This window comes from Blennius ocellaris (assembly GCF_963422515.1).
Source record: "Blennius ocellaris genome assembly, chromosome: 13".
In the NCBI taxonomy this organism is placed as follows: Eukaryota; Metazoa; Chordata; class Actinopteri; order Blenniiformes; family Blenniidae; genus Blennius; species Blennius ocellaris.
In genome coordinates, this window is record NC_137662.1 from 13160412 (window position 1) to 13180596 (window position 20185).

General features: G+C 39.9%; 1 protein-coding gene across 1 annotated transcript in view; it reads right to left on the reverse strand.

The window, feature by feature from the left end:
* Positions 1-20185, reverse strand: part of eys (eyes shut homolog) — a gene marked incomplete at both ends in the record, with an annotated part of 166040 nt that overhangs the window by 97304 nt on the left and 48551 nt on the right. Inside the window, 4 exons of the mRNA XM_080507410.1 lie at positions 13188-13447; positions 14427-14548; positions 17898-18019; positions 19672-19869. Coding sequence (XP_080363536.1) covers positions 13188-13447; positions 14427-14548; positions 17898-18019; positions 19672-19869 — 702 coding nt within the window. The remainder of the gene's footprint in view (positions 1-13187; positions 13448-14426; positions 14549-17897; positions 18020-19671; positions 19870-20185) is intronic.

Here is a 20185-nt window from a genome sequence, read left to right on the forward strand (position 1 = left end):
AGAAAGATGAAATAGAAAGAGCCCAACAGCCTGGGCGCAGGTGTCTTGTCTCTGAGGTTTCCGCCAAAGACAGACAGCACCATTAAATGTGCTATAATAATGGACATACACAAGATAGCCAGTGTTATTCCACTGTATCTCAAAAATTGCAAACTGCTCTGTTCAGTAAAAGTGAATCTGACTTTGCTGTGAACTTTGGAAAAATAATCACTTCTATTGCCAAGTAAAATTTCATGTTCAAGAAATGTATGTTGGTATTGTGGTATAAAAGTCTAGAAACACAATATGGGTAAAAAAAATACATCATCTCTACACAGTGGGGAAAAAAATGCCGCTACGCAGGGAGCACTTGGTGAAGAAACAGACATTTGTACCACTGTGGGAAAATGTTTCTAAGATAAGTTAAAACCGTAAAACAACTGATGCAGCAGTTGTAGTCCATACACAAAGAGCCCCATAATGAAATACCTCTAACTCCAACAGGTCTTCAACCTAAATTAAGTTAAATACATCATTTTCGCTCTTGGTGTGAAACATTTGTCAGGCCTTCTTTACTAAAATCCTTGCATACTATTATTCATTTTGTTCTACGTGATACAGGCTGCCTTCACAATATAAAACATCACTCAGCTGATCAAGAGACCAGAGTGAGGAACGCTTCCCTCCCCACCCCAGCAAATTAGCAACTCGCACGTATGCCACTGGAGGAGTGATCTACACAATCATCCATAACATTTTGACAACCTTTCTAATATCATCAGTCCATCTTTTGCAGCATCTGATGCAGCACATTGTGATAAACTGTGTACTTTAACTCCTTTCTATCAAAACCAGCATGAACAATCTCTAGTAATTTGAACTGCAGTATCTTGTCTGTTGAACCGGACCACATGGTATAAACTTAGCTCTACAAGTGCGTCAGTGAGTGTTGGCATGCCATGACCATGGCATCAGTTCACCGCTTTTCTTTCTTCAGACCACTTTTGTCTGATACTGGACACTGCAGTTCAGAGCACCCCCATGAGACTCTCAATTTCCACAATGTTGTGACCCAATTATTGAGCCATCATATTTTGGCCAGTGTCAAATGTTCAATAATTCTCGTGTTTGTCCATTTTATTCTGCTTCAAACATATCATCTTTGAGGAGAAAAATCTGTACTTGCTGCCCAATATATCCAATCCACAGGTATCAAGATGGAAAAACAATCTGTGTTACTCATCCTACGTTTCAGTGGTCATAATGTTCTGGCTAATTAGTGAAGCTATATAAAGGATATTTGAGAATAAGTACAAATTTTCTCTATATTATAGATTTAAAATGTAGCTAACAGTGAACGAGCAAATGAGTGCAAAGTTCAAACAAAGTCATTTAAAATATGTCACGACATAAAGCCTACACATTTAACAGACTGAGTAGTATCAGTGTCACAGGGCGGCTTCGGTGTCGGCCTCGGCCTCTCCAGTCACGAGAGAAATGCTTTTGTGTTTAGGGTGTCTGATCAAAATCAACCTCAGTGTTTTGCTGGAGGGTCATTTTTGAAAAAAAGTTTATGACCGGGTTGGCAGGGCCCAGTCACAATCGTTCTTGCTCAGTGTCCTGGAGACATACAGGTCCAGGAGGGACATCTGGTTGCAGCCAATCAGGCTTTCAGCAGAGAAAATGATACCCTGCAGCCTACCCCTGTCCCTGGCAGTGGCAACGGGCTACCAGATGGTATAAAAGGAAGGTAGGACAGACTCGGTTATGGTGGTGCAGAACTGCATCATCCTTGGCTTAATCAAGTTGATCTTCTATTGATACTGAAAGAGAAGCCAATATTCTGTTTCCACTCGAAGCTTCAAGTGATAATGATTCCCAGAAGTTGTTCTTAACACCACTGACTGGGAGCCGGTAAGGCTGAATTCCACTATCTTCAGAGTGCTGGGATCTGCTTCCAACAAGATGGTCAATTTTGGACCTATCAACAGTTTTATTATCAAAAAAGGTTCATTCAACAACAGGGGTGTTGTCATAAGGCCAGGAGCTTGAGGGCAGCAGTATATAAACAGACCGGAAAGGAGCCTGGAAAGAACTCAGCCTTTAGGGGAAGTGGGTACAATCACATATGCATAACTGGGATGTTGTGCACTGCAGCATAATCGGGACGATTTGCTCAGAATGGGGGAGAAGTCGATAAAACAAGATCCAAGTGTAGATTAATGCAGCATTCAGGTGCTTGTGTTGATGAACCAGAAGTGTATGGGTACATCCACACGACGAAAAAAAAACCTATCTTTTTTTCTCCCCAGCCTTCTCAAAAAGAATTCTGTCCACACTTCACTCTGAATGTGACTCAACACGAGCCTTCAGGGCTAGTATTAGACATGCCAGGCCTCTTTTTTCCACAGATGATCGTCTTCGTGAGCCGGTGTTTTAAAAATTCCCCACTCTGGGACCCGTGTTCAAACCCATCTTCGCGCTCCTAGAACACCATGTGGATGATAGGCCAAAAACAGCACGTTTAGGTTAACCGGTTTCCTGGTGTGGACGGCCCCTATGCTTTTTGCACTGACCACAGATCTGTTGGTTCTATAGGGAAACTACGGGGGATCGTCGAGCAACCTCTCTGAGATTGCCAAGCTGACTGGTGGCTTGCTTCCCTACTGGTGTGTGGACAGTTGGAGACAAAGGCAAGACTCAGTGAGGAATGTGACATGGCTGTCCTTTGTCTAATATTGACAGCAGAACTCATTCATGTTCACGTACAGTGGTGTGTCAGCAAGAGAGTGCACAGAGTGGGCTTTTGATTTCAGGCTGGTGGTCTTTCTTGCTCTTCCAGAGAGTTCATCAAAAAAGTGAAGTCAAAATGTCTTGAAACAAATTTGTTTGGAATCTTGGTCAGTATAAAAAAAGTTTTAAAATAACTTGTTTGGATCTGGCTGCAGGGTCGAGCGATGGGTAGTACTCATGTCAGAGAGAAGGTTCAGGGTTTGAATACAGGCCCAGCCTTTCTGTGTGGTTTGCTTATTCTCCCCATCGAGGTGTCTTTTTGTACACCGTTCAAAACATTTCTATGAGGTTAACTAATAAGCCTAAATCTTCTGTATGTCTCGCTGTGTTTGCCCTTGCCACCTGTCCAGCATTCACACGTCGGCAATGCACACGATGGATCAGTGACTCTGAACTGGATGTAGCTACATCAAAGCTGGACGGATTGTTTTGATATTCACCAAAATATTTTTTTTGATCCTCTGATCAATAGCCATTGAGTTCAAATATGTGGTGTACTCATTCATTGTTGGAAACGGTTCTGGAAAAAGAATGCCTGGTGGTGCAATCCAAACAAGTGTGAAGACCTTCTACAGCGTTACTGGTCCACATGTTGAATGTCAAAGGTCAACGTGTCTCTGTGTAGCCAGGGAAACCACCTGACATGCACTGCAGATTGTAGTGCCGTATAAAATCGAAACAGTTTCTTTCTCTCGGGCACATTTGAGCAGTTGTTGTGGATCAGGTGGTAGTGCAGGTCATCGTTTGATTGAGGGGTCAGTGGTCTCATTCCCATCTCTACCTGACTACAGGTAAAAGTGTCCTTGGGCAAAACACTGAACCTCTGGAACGGTGGTAGGCACCACTCATTTCTGTCTTGTCGCTGCTAGTGTTTGTGCAATTGAGGACGTGATTGAAATTTGAACACATGTTGAAACCACTGGAGTGAAAACATGCCCATACAGTACATTCACACTGGAATATTGTATTTAAAGAAGCTGAGAGTCCCACTGTGGTAGATTTAAGGACCCCAGTTTTTTTTGTGTGTTTTTTTTAACATCCAGTTAAATAACCTGCAAGCTTTCCCTGTTCATCTTCTAAATAGCCCAGTGCTGTAAACACCAGTAAATGGGCAAAATCATGGCTCAGAGAGGAGAGCAGTTTACAGTTGATGATAAAAGCTTCCATCTTCCTGGAGAGTGCTGCAGAATAACTGTCACATCTTTACACCAGCTGCCATTGGTATAAAAACAGACACCTCCACCCTTTGTTTTGCTGGAGGGTTGTGTGTCACTATGCACTCTGAGCAGCTGGATGCCTGCCAGCTGCCGTGAAGAGTCCGGTACCGAGCTACACAGCCAAGTTCCCATGAGGTACAAAATAAGAGGATGATAAAAAGTCTCTTTTCTCCCTCACTGGCATCTTGAATCTGTCCACTGTGTTGCCGAGTGAACACATTAGATAAAAATATGTCTGGCAATGGAGAGTGTGAAGTCTGCGTCTGTTGAGATGCACGAGTGCCCAGCATGTTTCTCTTCCTTTTTATATTGCACAAGCAAAAGTTGAGTGCACTTAGAACAAAATACCCAATAATCTCATAGACACATAAGTTGTTTTCCTGTGTCATGAAGGCTTTTTTTTTTATGGTTGAAGCTCTATAAAGCAATATTATGTGAGGAAAAGCCTTAAAACCAAATGAAACACCAATTGTGGGAAAGATTGTCAGTACAACAGGTCCCACTGGCAATCATCATTGATTTGGTCATCTGTATGGAACTGTCGGCTTGGTGTTTGTTTCGACAGAGACATTCCAAGTCATCTATTTTTTTTGTCAAACAAATAAAGATAATATTTGACCAATAGCAGCTCTGTCATTCCATGAGCCATGAGTTGAGAAAAAGTGGACTAGGGCTTTCGAAGGGGTCCCATGCCCGTTTCCGGTATATAATCAGCAAGCCTTGGTCTTAATATATAAAAAAACGCGCACATGGTGTTTTTCTTTGTCCGGCTTATTTCTGCATGCTCAAGCAAACTGTGATATATATGTGAAGTGCCATTGGTTTTTGATTTAACTCCATGCCTGCCCTGGGTTACCGACATATGGAAGAATAATGGCTAAATACCGCAAGCTTCCATAAATCTGAACTCTGACAATATGTGGAAAATATATATTATGTCAGTGCTCCAGCCAGTTAGACACAGATTTGTATGAGAAACCTTTTGGGTATGTCCATCTGCTATGAGTTATTCAGGAGTTAAACACCAATTAAGTCAAATCCAGTAATAAGAATTTACAAGGAGCAAAGTTCTCTGACACACACTACGTGATCACTGACACTTATTTTCAGTCTTTAAATGAAATCGTTTTCCTGGAAGGCAACAGAGGTCTAAAATGGAAAACAGAAGAAACAAAGCACCTTTTGCCCTCAGCAATGGAATATCAGTAGCCCGCGGTGACATTTGCCTACCAAAGGAGTACTCTCTCACACCTGCTCCATTTCAATATTGTTTTGCTTTGCTCTGTGACTGTGTTTTGAGTACAGTAAATGAGACAATTGCTCTCTGTGATTTACAGAATGGACTTGGCCTGATAAATCATGTGACTGTGACGGATCATTATTCATAGAGGGATTTCTTGATCTTAGTCATTGTACATACGACTGTGAAAAAAGTCTCCTCTTGAGGTTTTAAATCACAACACATAGCATAATGCGCATGCACACACACGCACACACACACACACACACACTAGAGAAATCAAGAAATCTGCTCATTTATTGTAGATTATCTTGAGGGAATGAAGTACAAACAGTAAAGATCCTATTGTTTGTTGGCATAAACATATTGGACATCATTACACTTCATCAGTTTATTCTCTTTTTATCATGCTTTGTACAGAAAACATATGGGGGGAATCAACCCTTCTGTTTTGGTCAAACGTGTAATAACATTCCAGATTAATAACCATTAAACAACACCAAAGTCAAGTATCTCCTTTGATTTTAGTGCAAAAAGGAGTAGTTGTTGCAGTCTACAAATTACCTCAAATCATTTCAGTGTTTATGTCCAGTCAAATGTTGGCAAAACCTTGCCATTTCTCAGAAAACAAGATTTCCACAGACTTTAGCATGCACACCTTTACAAAGTCATCCTCACAGTTAAGTGATATTTCAAGTAAAAATGCAGCTCACTTCAACTGCAGCAGTTCAACATCTTATTGTTTCCTGATCTTACTAAAACAAGAGTCACCCATCATGGAAATATCACACGTCAGTTACTTTGATTGAAAACATTTTAAAGATGATTTCTTCCTCATTTCTGATACACGGTTATCCTGAAAATCAGGAGGCGCCAAGTCTGACCCACAGGCCATATGTTTGGCATCCCTGCTCCAGAACCTCTTGCTACACCGGCCAAGTGACACATATAAAATAGTTTTAATTTCAGTGTGCCACTTTCCTCATCTATAAAACTTTTATGAGTGTTAAACATCTTGTGAAATAATCCAAATCAAACAGTGAATGTGGTTCAAATGAAACAGTGAGAAGGATTCATGAGGATATTAAATTTGATAGTGTTAAAGCAGATTTTTTGTCAGAATTTTTTTCAGTAGGTAGATTGACAGGAGAGTATTCATTATGTTTTCTATGAAAATAATGTAAAAAATTTAAATGGTCAGTGTTATTCACAAACACCTGCCAGGCTTTGTAAAATTAGACACATACAGCATGCAAAAAGTCATACTGTGTACCACCTTGATATAAAGAAAAGAAGCACTTCGAGTGAATACAATGAGATGAAACTCCATTCAGCACATCTTTGGCCACACATTTTCAACACCTCTTTTTCAATATCATATTAAGTATGTGTCACTTCTCTTGTTGGCATAGCTCCACAGTAGCTCATTAACCAACTGTTTGGGAGGACACAATCTCAATCTCGTGGAAGGTGAAGGCTAGTGTAGCATGCCATGCAAATAAAGGGGTTTGTTCTCCATCTGGCCGGGAACACCTCTGGGGATATTCTGAGCCATGGAGACCAAATGGCTCTTGCATGTAAAGGGACCACACAAAACGTTTAAATGAATTCCCTACACTAGAAAACAGCATTTCTGCACTCTGTGATGAAGTGACTATCCATCAATCAAAAAAGCTCAGTAAACTCCAATATATGCCAGCTTATCAAACAAACGCTGCAATACAAAGGTGGTAATGAGCATATTCCTCTTGATATAAAAAAGATCTAATTATCAAATGCATCATATACAGGGTATCTTCATATGCCATAACTCGGCATGGAGTAGCAGTGGTTACATGGAGCAAAGTGATAAGATTAAATGCACATCGCAATGAAATTACATCATGTAAACACTTTTAGCTGGTTATATTGGTTAGTTGAATATTTGTAGATGTACTACAATTGGCAATTAACATAGGGATGTCATAATAGAAAAACATGTAAAACATTTAGGAACATGTGCAACATTTACTTAAAATCCTTTACTAAAGTAACGAAGCAACAAATACAAGTAGCAAATACAAACTGTTTGGCAGCAACTGTTTCATTACCAGTGTGTTCAATTCTGTGTCTATTCTTTCAAATTTTCGTGAAGGCAGCAGAAAGAGCATGTGTCAAATACGGTGATACCAATGAGACATTGGTAATGCTCAGATGGTAAACGGTCCATGTCAAATTTCATAGCCAGTCATGTGACAGTATCTGATGGAAGCTGACAGGGATCTTTAATAAAAGCTAAGCACTTTAACTGTGAACTTAATGATCCCCCCCCCCCCCCCCCCCCCCCAAAGCTAGTGAAACCTTTATAAAGCTAAGCGTTGTGTCATAGTGTTCCCAAGACACTTTCCCCAGATGATATTTGTCTTCCAGAAAGGTTGATGTGGCAACTTCAGTGTTCATCAGTTCAATGAAATCTAAAAGTCCGCCATAAGGAGGTTTGTACTGGGAGTAGCATTAAAGGGATTTGTAAAACACAGCCACAATGGAAATGAGTTTTGTCTACAGAGGTACACTGTAAGAACCGCGGGGTCCAGAATATAACCAGAGCTGGCTGAAGGAATTTTCCTAAAAGAAAATATAAGCGGTGCATTATTGCCTCTCCATTGCAAGGTGCTCCTATAAGACGTTTTCTGTTCTTTTGAGCAGCAACTGTCTGCTGAGGCTCTGGCCAGGAGGCCTAAGTCATCTTGCCTGACCAGCACAGATGTTCCACTTTCCCCTTAATGAGGAGCCTCAGCAGGGAGTGCCAAACCTGATAGAAGAGCAACCTGAAAATGGGAGAGTTAGGGTAGAGGTTGGGGTGAGGGTTGCTGTCCAACATCTAGAACAAATGAAACAAAACAAAAACCCACACTATCAAACGCCCCGACTGCATTACCCAGCGCCGTTACATCAGAGCACTCTAGACATTGCACATACTTTGGTGTCCTTGCTCAATTTGCTGACTTGTTTGAACAGAGAAGAGTTTGCGCATACAAACAACACCGTGTGTTTTAATCTTGTCAAGGACCTTTGTTGCATGTCCTCTACCTTTCTCTTTCAGTACAGAATCCATTTACTTACACTGCTAAAAGGCCGAAAAGCACTATACAAGTATAGGTGCTTTCTTTAAATTTGAAATATTAAAACAAAGTAAAACTTATTCTGAGATCTTTCTTTCTTTTTTGCAATAATCAAACTCGGATATAGTAAATGACACTTGTATTCCATTTCATCATAAGGGTAATATATTTCATTGTAGCTGCCAGATCATCAAAGTTACGGATGTGTTATCATGCTTACCCAGTCATGATTGGTTCAAACTGCACAAGATAACTATTCAGTTTTCATCACTGATTCTCGGAAGGATAAAATGGATGAAAAGAAAATATGACAGAGAATATTAAAAGGCAATTATCTTAAATATATATTCTTTTATATTTATATATTCTTAAGGCATTTCACCTCTCCTGAACTCACAGATTATTCAGAATCAATGACGTCTTTTGGCTGAGAGGTAAAAAATCTTAAACGTCAAGAAGGTCAAGACACAGCAGATCTAATAGTTTGGACACAATTTTAATAAACTGCTGCTTTACAATTTGTTTGAAGGATGAATTTATAAATAATCTGCTGGCTGCCCTCTTCTGGGGGTTGCTACTTGACACCATGTGGACCGCAAGTTTGATTTGGCAAAACAGATGCCCTTCCGGATGCAACCTCACTGATATTCTAACCTCGACCTTCAAGTCAGAAACTCACTGCTTTAACCTCTAGTCTACAACTGCATCTCGATTTGATACAACAATTAATACTTTTCTATATCGTATATTTAAAGGTACTATATTGTGCAACATTTCCTTTATAATATGTGTCCCCAAAGCCTATGTATGATGCCTCAGAAGTGAAGAAAGTCTGTCATCTCCCTGACTTTCTTGCTTTACCATTTAGTGAATGTGTGCTCATACTGGCAAACCACAGATTTTCCCTTCTTGCGGGGTAATAACCACTTCCTCTGGATGTAGATACACCCATTGACCCTTCCACAGATGCACTCTGCTCGCTAAATTTACACGTGGGCACCATTTTTTGTCCCGGTATATTCTACCAAGAGACAAGGAGTAGGCATGGACAGACACAGCTCATTATCATGGATTCAGGCTGGATTTGGGGAAATATACTTTGAATACAGTGTTGTTGGACCTCTTACACCTTCGTGAAATTGTTGAAAATCTATATTATACGGAACCTATAATGAATTAACTTAAAACATTTTAATGGTACCGACTTGATGATACTCATTTGTTTATTACTTTTAGCTGATTGTACGTATGTATATGTCTAACTTTGTGAAACAGCTGTACTGCAAACAAATTCTCACAAAAATATACGGCTGACTGATACATTCAATAATACAGCTGGAACCGTGAGTAACACAAACCTCTATGTTAATCCTTAGGCATATTTTAACATGAGGCAGCTGCTATGACTTCTAACTGTGTCTGTCTTTAAAAGCAAACACAGGCTCCATTTGCATTTGGACTCAAATCAAAAAACTGCAGTCGGAACATGTACCCCATGTTATTTGATCTGTAAATCAACCACGGACTGCAGGTATTATATTTTCATCACAAAATTCAACAAATCACTATGTAAAAGCAGAGAAAATGTATACATTTTAATGGACTTGCGCATGTATCCGCAAGCTCATTTAGTATATGTATACTGAAACCAGAACATCCTTCATTCAGTGTTTCAGAACAAGGTCTTTGGGACATAAGCCATTTCATGTCATTTCAAGGCATCAAAGTGTACTACAGACCAATGAAAGCGAACCACTAAATACTGAGTGCTGAATGAGTTGGTGTTTTTATAACAAGTTTGCCTTGATTATGTTATTTATACGGTGTCCATCTTCAGCATGTGGGATGAGGTTTGCTTATAGCTGTAAATCTGGCAGACACAGGCAGACAAATTCTAATTTAATTAGGCTTGGGAATAATGTAAGTCCTACACAATTTCCTTGACAAATAGCCTACACTGAAGGGTAAATAACAAGTCTTTAAAATTGCTGCACTGGGATCAAGCCATGCCTTGTATAACATTGCTGTGTTTTTTTGAGTAGTAGCTATGTAGGATGGATTTATGGTGAATAATAATGGAGAGTAGTGACTCACAATGCTTGTGTGAAGTAAAAACGACCAAGCCCACGCAAAGCTCTTGGTGTAATGTATGCAGCCAGCACCTAATTTCTATTCCTCTCCAAGGAAGCTTTCTGAAACTAACCCAACCGCTCTATTTATATCCAGCAACATCTTTTCATCTCTGTGCTGATAGAGCCATTAGGAACAGCAAACCCCTATAGCATCTTAACCTGCACACTGAGTCCGGATCTTATAACACTACATAACGTTCCCATGCTATCAAGAGCTTACTGATGAAATGTCTTCACAGGTCATTTCAACTAAATAAATGCTCATTACCGTTTTCTTCAGAATAAATGTGTTCCTTTTTTTAGATGACTGAGCTCCTAAATTGAACATGGAATAGATTGCTCTTTGTGCTTTCTGCACACATCTTTGCTGATTGTGCATTAGGGCATAAGACAGTAAAGGAATGACAGGAATTTTGTTTGACAACAAAAAGTACTGATTACCTTAAATATATTGATTCGGGTGATTGGTATTTGAGTTTTGGAGTGGTTTGCCTCTTTTTTATTCTCACTTTTCATCCATTGTGTCATTCATGTGTATTTTCATGTTTGTCAGCATGGATTCAAACTGGGATATTTTTTGTTGATGACAGTCCGCTCATGTACTGCAGAGATACTTTTACCTTTGAAACACAGTTTTCTACTCCTCAACTAGGGCTGGTACTGATTTCAACCTCAAAACACACTAAAACACGGGCGTGCGTTAGAAAAGCTTTTTTGGCTTAAGAAGTTATTTGGTGCTAAGACCCCGGCGGAAGACTGCGACAGTGATGGAGGCATGGATGCGATGATCGAGGATTAGTCTTCCCCATGGTGTCTGGACACTAGTCGTGGCGAGGAAGAGGATGGCCTGGGGCGAGCAGGGGATTCGGTTCTTTTGAACATGTTTGAACACAAGGGCTTATGAGGCGGAATCCTGGCTGATGATTGGCTGGGTGGAGACGGTCTGCAGCAGCGATTGGCTGCCGCCAGTGGGTGTACCTGAAAATGAGCGGTGGTTCGACAATGGCTGGAGGTTGATCTTCCAGGTTGACTTACTGCTTTAAGCTCCATGACAACTGTGAATATGTTAAGACTGTGCATGGTACAATATAATTTAATTGATGCAGGAACACTTGTTGTGTGTAGAGCCCTCCAAGCCCTATTACCAACAACACATTTCAAACAAAACTTTCACTTAGCTTATATTGATAGCCAGAAAGAATCCATAGTGACTGTGGTTGAGGCTGAACAGTGTACAGAGGTGGTTGGACTTGAGGTGGGCAGCAGATACAGTTTTTAACCATGTAACTTCCCCGAAAATGTCTCTCGCTGTCAGAAATTGCCTTGAAAAATATAGATGTATTAATTTTAGGCCCAAGCAAGACAGCATGTGCCAGTATGTTCTATTGGTCTCATCATAGTATCATCATTGTGATTTTTGTTTCGCCCCTGATAATCGTGAAGCCAAAATCAGTTATCTTGACAGTCTTATCATGAACTTTCAAAGTCCTGTGTTCCCAATGTCCCAACTTTTTCAGAACGTGTTGCTGGCAATAAACTCAAAATGAATTAATAATTGAAAATTAAATATCCCCAAATTTCAGGTTTTTCATCCAAATATAGGCAGAAAACTTGCAAATGCATTCTGTATGTTTCCTACACAGGATGTTGAAGTTCCAAAACTAACACTATAAGGTTTAAGAAAAAAACAACAACAACAACAACAACAAAAAACAAGCTTCAAACAACAGAATTATCTAACGTCACCTTTCTTTTTCTTACTTGTTAATGACTCTTGACTGGTAACAGAGATGAAAAAAGAGATTGAGTTGATTTGAGCCAATTATTAATAAAGAAAAATATGAAATTGAACCGCTGAATTATGAAGATTATTATTTGATTCCAATAACAAGTTTAAAAGTGTGGAAAATTATAACTTAAGATAACATAACACCCCAAAGGAAGATTTAATATGAAGTAATGAAATTTGTAAAATATTTGTGCATGTGTGACTTTAGTTGAATGAGGTAGGGTATTGGAAATTAAGTGTTATATGACATATTAGGTTTAAAACGTGCACACAGGTAGTCCTTTGTTTAGCACCATCTAATCGCAAAACAAGTCCTGTTTATTTAAAATAATGAAGAATGATAAAATTCAGGATAAACTCGAGCAGCACACCAAGTTTCAGAGCAAAAGTCAACATTTTAGGACTACTTTCTTGAGGAAAACTGCAAATTAGAATCGTAACCTTGTAAAATGTCAGGAAACGCACTAAAATAAATAAATTTTAATTTGTAAGCCACATTTTGTCACACTTTGTTGACTATATGACCCACAATCACCCAATTATCAGCCTGTCATCATATAATATGTTTCACTTTATTCTGCAACTCAGTCCTAATTACTAAAATGCATTGCAGTGTTTTGTTCCCGCTGGTGGTGTGGAGCACAATATTTCAGTGTCAGAGGTGTGGTTCCACCTGTGACTTGTGTATTATGGAAAAAAAAACCCGATATTCTTGGAAAATGTAGCTGTGATTTTTGGGGGGGGTGTTTTTTTGATAAGCTTTGCCGCAACCTAGTGAACAAAAACAGTTTATCTTCAAAAGCAGGCGAGAATAATATCACAAAGTGTGTGTGTGTGTGTGTGTGTGTGTGTGTGTGTGTGTGTGTGTGTGTGTGTGTGTGTGTGTGTGTGTGTGTGTGTGTGTGTGTGTGTGTGTGTGTGTGTTCGTTCACTCACCAGCTGGGCATCTGCAGGAGGCTGTTCCATTGGAGCGTGTCAGGCAGGTGGAGTTGTGCAAGCAGGGATTGTGGATGGGGTCACAGGGGTCATAGGGCTGGCTGCACAAGGGGCCACTGAAGAAGGGGGGACAGGTGCAGGAAAACTCCCCAGGTATGTCTGACTCTTGACACTGAGCTCCATTTAGACAAGGCCCAGAATCACACTCATCCACATCCTCAGTGCAGTCTGCACCTGCCCAGCCTGGCGAGCATAAGCACCTTGGATATACCAGAGAAGAGATATGGCACTGTAGAGGTCATTTTTGCATAGATTAAAACCAAAACTTGAACAAAGCAATAAAACATTTATTTTGCACTTTTCTCTGGACTGAGGGTGTCATAAACAACTATGCAAAATATTGTTATAGCTATAGATACTGTGAGCTGCTGCAGATAAACTACAAAAAGGGACTTTTTTTTTTTTTTTTTTTTTAATTCAATTGACCCAGAGGAGACATTTTTCTCTATAAAGCTACAGCATAACTGTGCATTGGCACCACTGTCCTGGGTCTCAGTGAGACAGTGTGGGAAATTTACAGGTTAATTGCATGACTGGTCAGAGCAGCTTTTAATTCTGGACAGCTGAATGTAGGACACAGGGGGTTAGACTGCTGAGTAGGGATTAAATGGAAATGTATGCATGGTCGACATAGACAGAGAGCTGGGGAAAGAAGGGGACTAAGGACCAGAGAGAGTGTGTGTGTGTGTGTGTGTGTGTGTGTGTGTGTGTGTGTGTGTGTGTGTGTGTGTGTGTGTGTGTGTGTGTGTGTGTGTGTGTGTGTGTGTGTGTGTGTGTGTGTGCGTGTGTGTGTGCTGAAGTATCTGCTCTCAAGGCAGGTGAATATTCCACTTGGTGGCAGTGAGTACCTGAGTACACCGACCACTTCACCTCACATTCCTTTCCATCCCCCAACTTTTCCACCTGGAGCGGTTTTACGTCTCCCCAGCAAGAGAGGGGGGCATTAGCTGGAGCAGATACACCAGCTTTTTCCTCCAATGAGTCACAGATCCCCTGAAACCTTTTCATGCTGTGAGCCATTGATTGACTCATTTGTTTTACCTGCCATCTGCAATTCATTATCTGGCGCTGCCAGTGGAAGGACATATTGCCATCTCTGAACGGCGCTTTTTCCTACATTTATTAAGTGACTGATGCACCTCATGCGGACATCGCCCTCGAGGCAACTCGCGCACCTACTTGAAGCTGTTGAGGAGATCTGTGCAGGTGGCGTTGTTTTTGCAGGGCTGTGATAAACATTCATCAATTTCTTGTTGGCAGTATTCCCCCTCCCAGCCAGGGTGACAAACACACTCATAACTCTGGAACAGAAAAAAAGGGGATCGTTATTAAATATACACTGAAATGTACCGACACCTCAAATCTACACATGGTATTGATAGTACTTTATGGGACTGGAGTCGATTATTAGTCCTAAAAGAACTGTATATGCATGTGGGAGCTGTTAATTAGGCAAACAGTGCAATCAGATGACTTTGTGCCAATGATGTTTACTTATTTACACCTGGCATATTTTAGAAAACAAATGGTCTAATGAGTGATATACTTGATTGAATTCATCAGATTTTTTTCCTTTAAAAAAAAAAAAAATAATGCTGAAGGAAACCTCCTACGCACAAAATTAAATTAAACAAAAAAAAAAAATCCCTCTCTTGTGGAAATCTGTTTAAACTGTGGAAGTGTCATGCTTGTCTTTCATTCTCACATTACTGCTATGTAGATGTATTCCTCCTACCACCCACCCTCTGGACAAAATGCAAGCCTGATTTTTTTCTTCTTTTTTCATGCCATTCAAATATATGGTACAAACCTTTATCAAGCATACAATATTACCGCTGCAAAAGGAATTTTCATACACAGACAAACATGTAAAACAAGCTTGATTTAGATGGATTATTCTCTGTAGCCAGTAGATACATTAGTACTGTACTTTATGAAAGGGATTTTTATGTAGTGGCATATGCTGCTAATCTTTTCCAGTTTTTGTCTCTGAATTTAGAGCAGAGTACTTGCCCTTTATTTCATCATTGTACTCTGCTTTATGATAATCACAGCATTGCAAATTAATGGTTTGTTGTCTATTACATTCCAGGGTGCCAACTTAATTCTCCTTCCTCTTTGCATATATTATGAAGTCAGTCATATGGCCAACATCCTGTCTAAAGGTCTTGGATGCCTCTGGTTGAATGCATGCTAATCTTTATTTCATGCACTGGAGGGGAGCCGTTAAACTTTGTCTGATATAATTTGTACACTGTGGGCCCAATGTGGTTGGGGGAAAATGCCGTCATCTCATGATAAATTAGATGCCTCCAGGAGACTCCAATTCCTTACCCCTGGCAATAGAGCATAATCTAATTTTTGCTGCTAAGTCACCTTCAGGGACTGCAATTCTCCAAAATAAGCTGAAGCTCCGTGGGACAGAGTGTTCAGAGAGAGGAAGAGCTGCACTGTAAACAAGACTATGTGAAGGGGCTCCAAAAACCGCCCCTATTTAAATAATGAGTTGGTGGGGTGGAAAAAAGGGTGAAACAGTGGCAAACACAATATGTTGTTATATTCATCACATCACATCTCATTCCCTTCTTTTGCAGTGCCTTTTTGTCTTTGTATATTAAGAGTTCAATTAATTCCAGAAAATGAAAATTGCACCAATCTTTCAGGCAGGTACGTAGCTAGTAGTGATTAGTCAGCTGAGCTATCAAACAACCGCTGTCCTCACGAGTAGGTTAGTGTTTTATCCACATAGAAGTTTCCCTTCCTGCGTCAGTACTTGAGTAAAATAGAGTTTTAAGACAAAGAGCTGGGAAGGAAGACCTGTTTTCCTGTTAACTCAAGGCAGCATGTATGCTGTCAAAAAGACAAGAAAATAAACAGGTGTAATAACACTTCACTGGAGCGATCTGCAGACACGCTCAACTCCAGCATTTTGATAGTGATCTGAAAGGATCGACGGCTGCTGCTTGAAATGCTAGCGGGCCATGCTCGGGCCAGTTTGACATTGTTTATCTTCACACACTGAGCTTATGCAGCAACGGCCACTTTTCAATATATGCTTCCAGTAAGCTTCATTGAAGAGAAAAGCTTTTCTTTTGAGTTGACAGACAAATTAGGAACATCCCTATTAGGAATAGAACATAATATTTAAACTACTTAGGCTAACAGTTTGTCCTTGAGCTGTTTTTGAATTGGCTGATTTGATTGATAGCGACCACTCTATTAATAAAATGTTACTTTTTTTTGATAGTTTATGTGTAAACTGCTACCAATGTTCAGTGTTATCAGTGTTCACAAAAGCAAATGAACAGTAGAAAATAGTAAACCATTAATTTCTCCTGCTCAACGTGGAACACACTGACTCTGAAATGTCAAAGTATTTCTGCAATCTATGGCGAGGCTCTAATTATTTTTTGACAAAAGACAAAACACAAACCATTTTCAAGCAGTTTCTATGGAAGGTCACTGCCACAAGTTGAACGCTAATAGCTTAGCTTTGAAAGACCAAATGCTAATTTCAATGATTTATTTTTTTGTGTTAATGATGAAAAGATATAATTTATGTGTATTTCTGATTCCTGAGACTTCTATTTTCAATTGAAACATTAGAAGTTTGCTATTAAACCAGAAGTTATTTAATGAAAAGAAGAAAAAAAAGAAAAAATACTAAAAAAAAGAAAGACTTTATCTATGACACATCTGTTTCGCCACTGCAATCTGTTAGCAAATAAGCAGCTGTTGGAAAAAGGCCCCTGGTAGTCATTGCACAGTTTGTGAGCAGCGTGCAGCTCCCAGGGCCTTTTCGTAGCTGCAACAGATCAATGTTATTGGCTTAAAAACACTTGAATAACTACAGAACTAAAAGCTGTGCCTTACAAAAAAGAAAAACCTTAATATGTTCTATGTGTTTTGTCATTTTGCTCGTTTTTGCACTTGAGAGTTGACATTTATATTTAATGTTGTGTCTGCACATGGTTTACACTGTAAGGATGGGCTAATCTTTACTGAAGGGATATGCAGTACGCCAGAGGTTTACATAATGTACAGTTGCAACAGAACTTGGAAAACAATTTGGTATCAACTCAAACTCTGTATGCAGTAATTCATATTTTACTACCAATAAATGATCTGTCCAGATGTATGCAATTCCTAAACAAGAGTAAACATGCACAGTTTAGGACATCGAAATGATAAAAACCACACATTTAATATGCTCATTGCAAATGCCAGTGATTTGTTTCTGAGTATAGTTATGTAATAACGTAGTCTTCTTGTTGCATTTAAATTCACTCCATGAACATAAATGTATTAATTGACGTAATTCCTCTATTAGGTGTAGCACCAATGAAGTGCACCTAAATATTTCCCATCCCTTCTGCAATTTGACATTTGATAATACAGATGCTCATGCTGAATTTATCTGTGATTTTAAACCAAATCACAGATTTCTACAGCAGTTTTCTTGCAAAAGCATTCCACCATTGTTGCCCTTTCACAGTTGTCCATATTTACCATGACAGAAGCCCTTAGACACTTATCAAAAATAACTATTAACTCAATTGTAGTGATTTAAAAGACACTCGTGCCTTTTTTTAGTTGTTCGAGAGGAGAAAACATTAGCCCATTATGCAGCCAATAAATTAGTATACTTACCAGATGGAAGTCCTTACATACTGAATTGGTGCTGCACAAACTGTTCACGCAGTCATCAATGTCTTGTTCACATCTCAAGCCGACATAACCGGGACTGCACAGGCAGTAAAAGCCATCTACAACTACAAGAAAATGGGTAGGATAGTTACAGCGCCTTGCATCATCAAACAAATTCACTCACCGCTCTGTGGGTTCTATATTTCCACTGAAATAAGTGTGCCGATTAAGAACAGAAAGCAAAATCGCCCTTATGAAGCCATTTTTAATGGATATGAACATTAAATAAGCCTCTTACACTTGATCAGTGAAAACCTGTTGTTGCCAAGTGTGTGCGACAGGTCACCTCCCGGTGCATTACTCAGACAGCCTGACACTCTAACCATCTTTAAATGAACCTGTCTGCAACAGACATCCACTCCTCCTTTCTCCAGCTACTTTTCCTGTCTCTCTGTCTGCACTTACCCATTCTTTGTCAATGAAAGCCTGAAAGCCTTGTCATTTTTTTACCAGTCCTCCAACTTCCCAGCATCACATTGAATGAGCTGGAAAAAGACACAGGACATTGGGAGAGTGCCAATTCCAGTGGGGATTTTTTTTTTTTTTTTTTTAATTCAGATGTTACAAAAGTGCCATTTTCTTCCATCTAAATTTACAATCTCCCACTTCTAACAATCCGTTCTTTCCGCTCTTTAATTATTAATGATGTTAAAAAGGGATGCATCATTCTGTTTCTCCAACACAACATGAGTACAGGCAGCCAGTGACAGAGGTAATTGCAGTTCTTACAGGAGTGAATTTATTACTTCCCCAGTCAGGGTCCCAGGATTCTTCATTATCCCAAAGATTTACCACGTAATCTATGCTGTCACTCTGTCTTGGTGCGTGTAGATGCTATTACTCTCATTAAATGCTTTAGGTCCTGGGTGGCAGTAGCATTACTCATCGCAGCCACTGTGGCTTTGCATTGCTGTCCCTGGTGGCTGACTGCTGCTGAGCACCGGCCAGTCGGTCCGAAAGGCCCGTCTCACAAAACGAAGGTAAACTGACTGTTTTTACAATTGGTCAAGACACCTGGACGAGCTCTGCTGTAGCACTGCGAGGAGCAGCTAGTGATCTACTTAGGTCACTGTTGTTGTCACTGTTTTATTACCACATAAACTAGCAGAAACTGGCAGAGTTTCAGGAGTGCAATGAGGGGTGGAAAGTACTAATATTTTTGCTACTGGGAGAAATGTTCTGTAAAAAAACCAGTACAGCATATACACATGTATTTGATCACAGTATAGGTCTTTGGCATTTAGTGCAGTTTTTACTTTTTTTTTTCTTGGAACAATTCATTATTATAAAGATACATTTTTTTCTCTATAAATTAAGTCTAATGTTGATCAAAGATACTTTAAATGAAAATTGCTAAAGATGGAATACACAGGAGTAAAATCTGATTAAAAATACAAATTTTGTAATTTATCACCCATTATTCAAATTAGATCACACATGCTTAATTGATTTCAATTCACAGTTGCTTCAAGGAACTAATCAAGTGCACTCCAGCACAGCAATGTCCAGGATCCTCACATCACACGAAAGACTTGTCTCCCATTAACACCCATTCGCTGCAGTGGTGACCCAGTTGCAATCTGCCTGCTAGACTGTGAGCAAGCGGAGCGAAATTAAACATATACACTGTGTGCGCGGGTGTGTGAGTGCATTCATTGGAGCTTCCCATCTCGAGTGCCTGTTCTTAAGAATGTTGGCAAGATAAGCTGATTCGTACCATCATAGCAGAAGCCATGAACACAGGGGCTGGAGCTGCACTCATCCACATTGATTTCACAGCGGGGGCCACTGAAGCCCCGGCGACAGTGACAGCGGAAACCCAAAGGGAAATGGTCCTGATCCAACTCTTCCACACACACTGCATCATTCTCGCAGGGATTACTGGCCTCACACGGTAGGAACTCGCAATTATGACCTGTAGAGAGGCAAAGAAGCGCACATGGTAAGGCCATCGAGCAGACAATCTCTTGAAATCCAATATAAAACTGGAGACAGGCAGATACAATAGAAAATACCGTTATTGTTCATTTTCTGCCTTTGTGTTTGAATGCATGCTATCCCAAGCTAAGATGTTCTGTTCTTTAGCAAAGATTACCATTTTAATAGTTCCTTTTACAAAAAAGAACTGCCCTCTTTCACCATGCAACAGCCTTTTCTTCAAGATTGTTACAAAATAGTAATTATTTGCCAATTATCCGCGGATATAGGCAAACACTCACTTTCAGTACCAA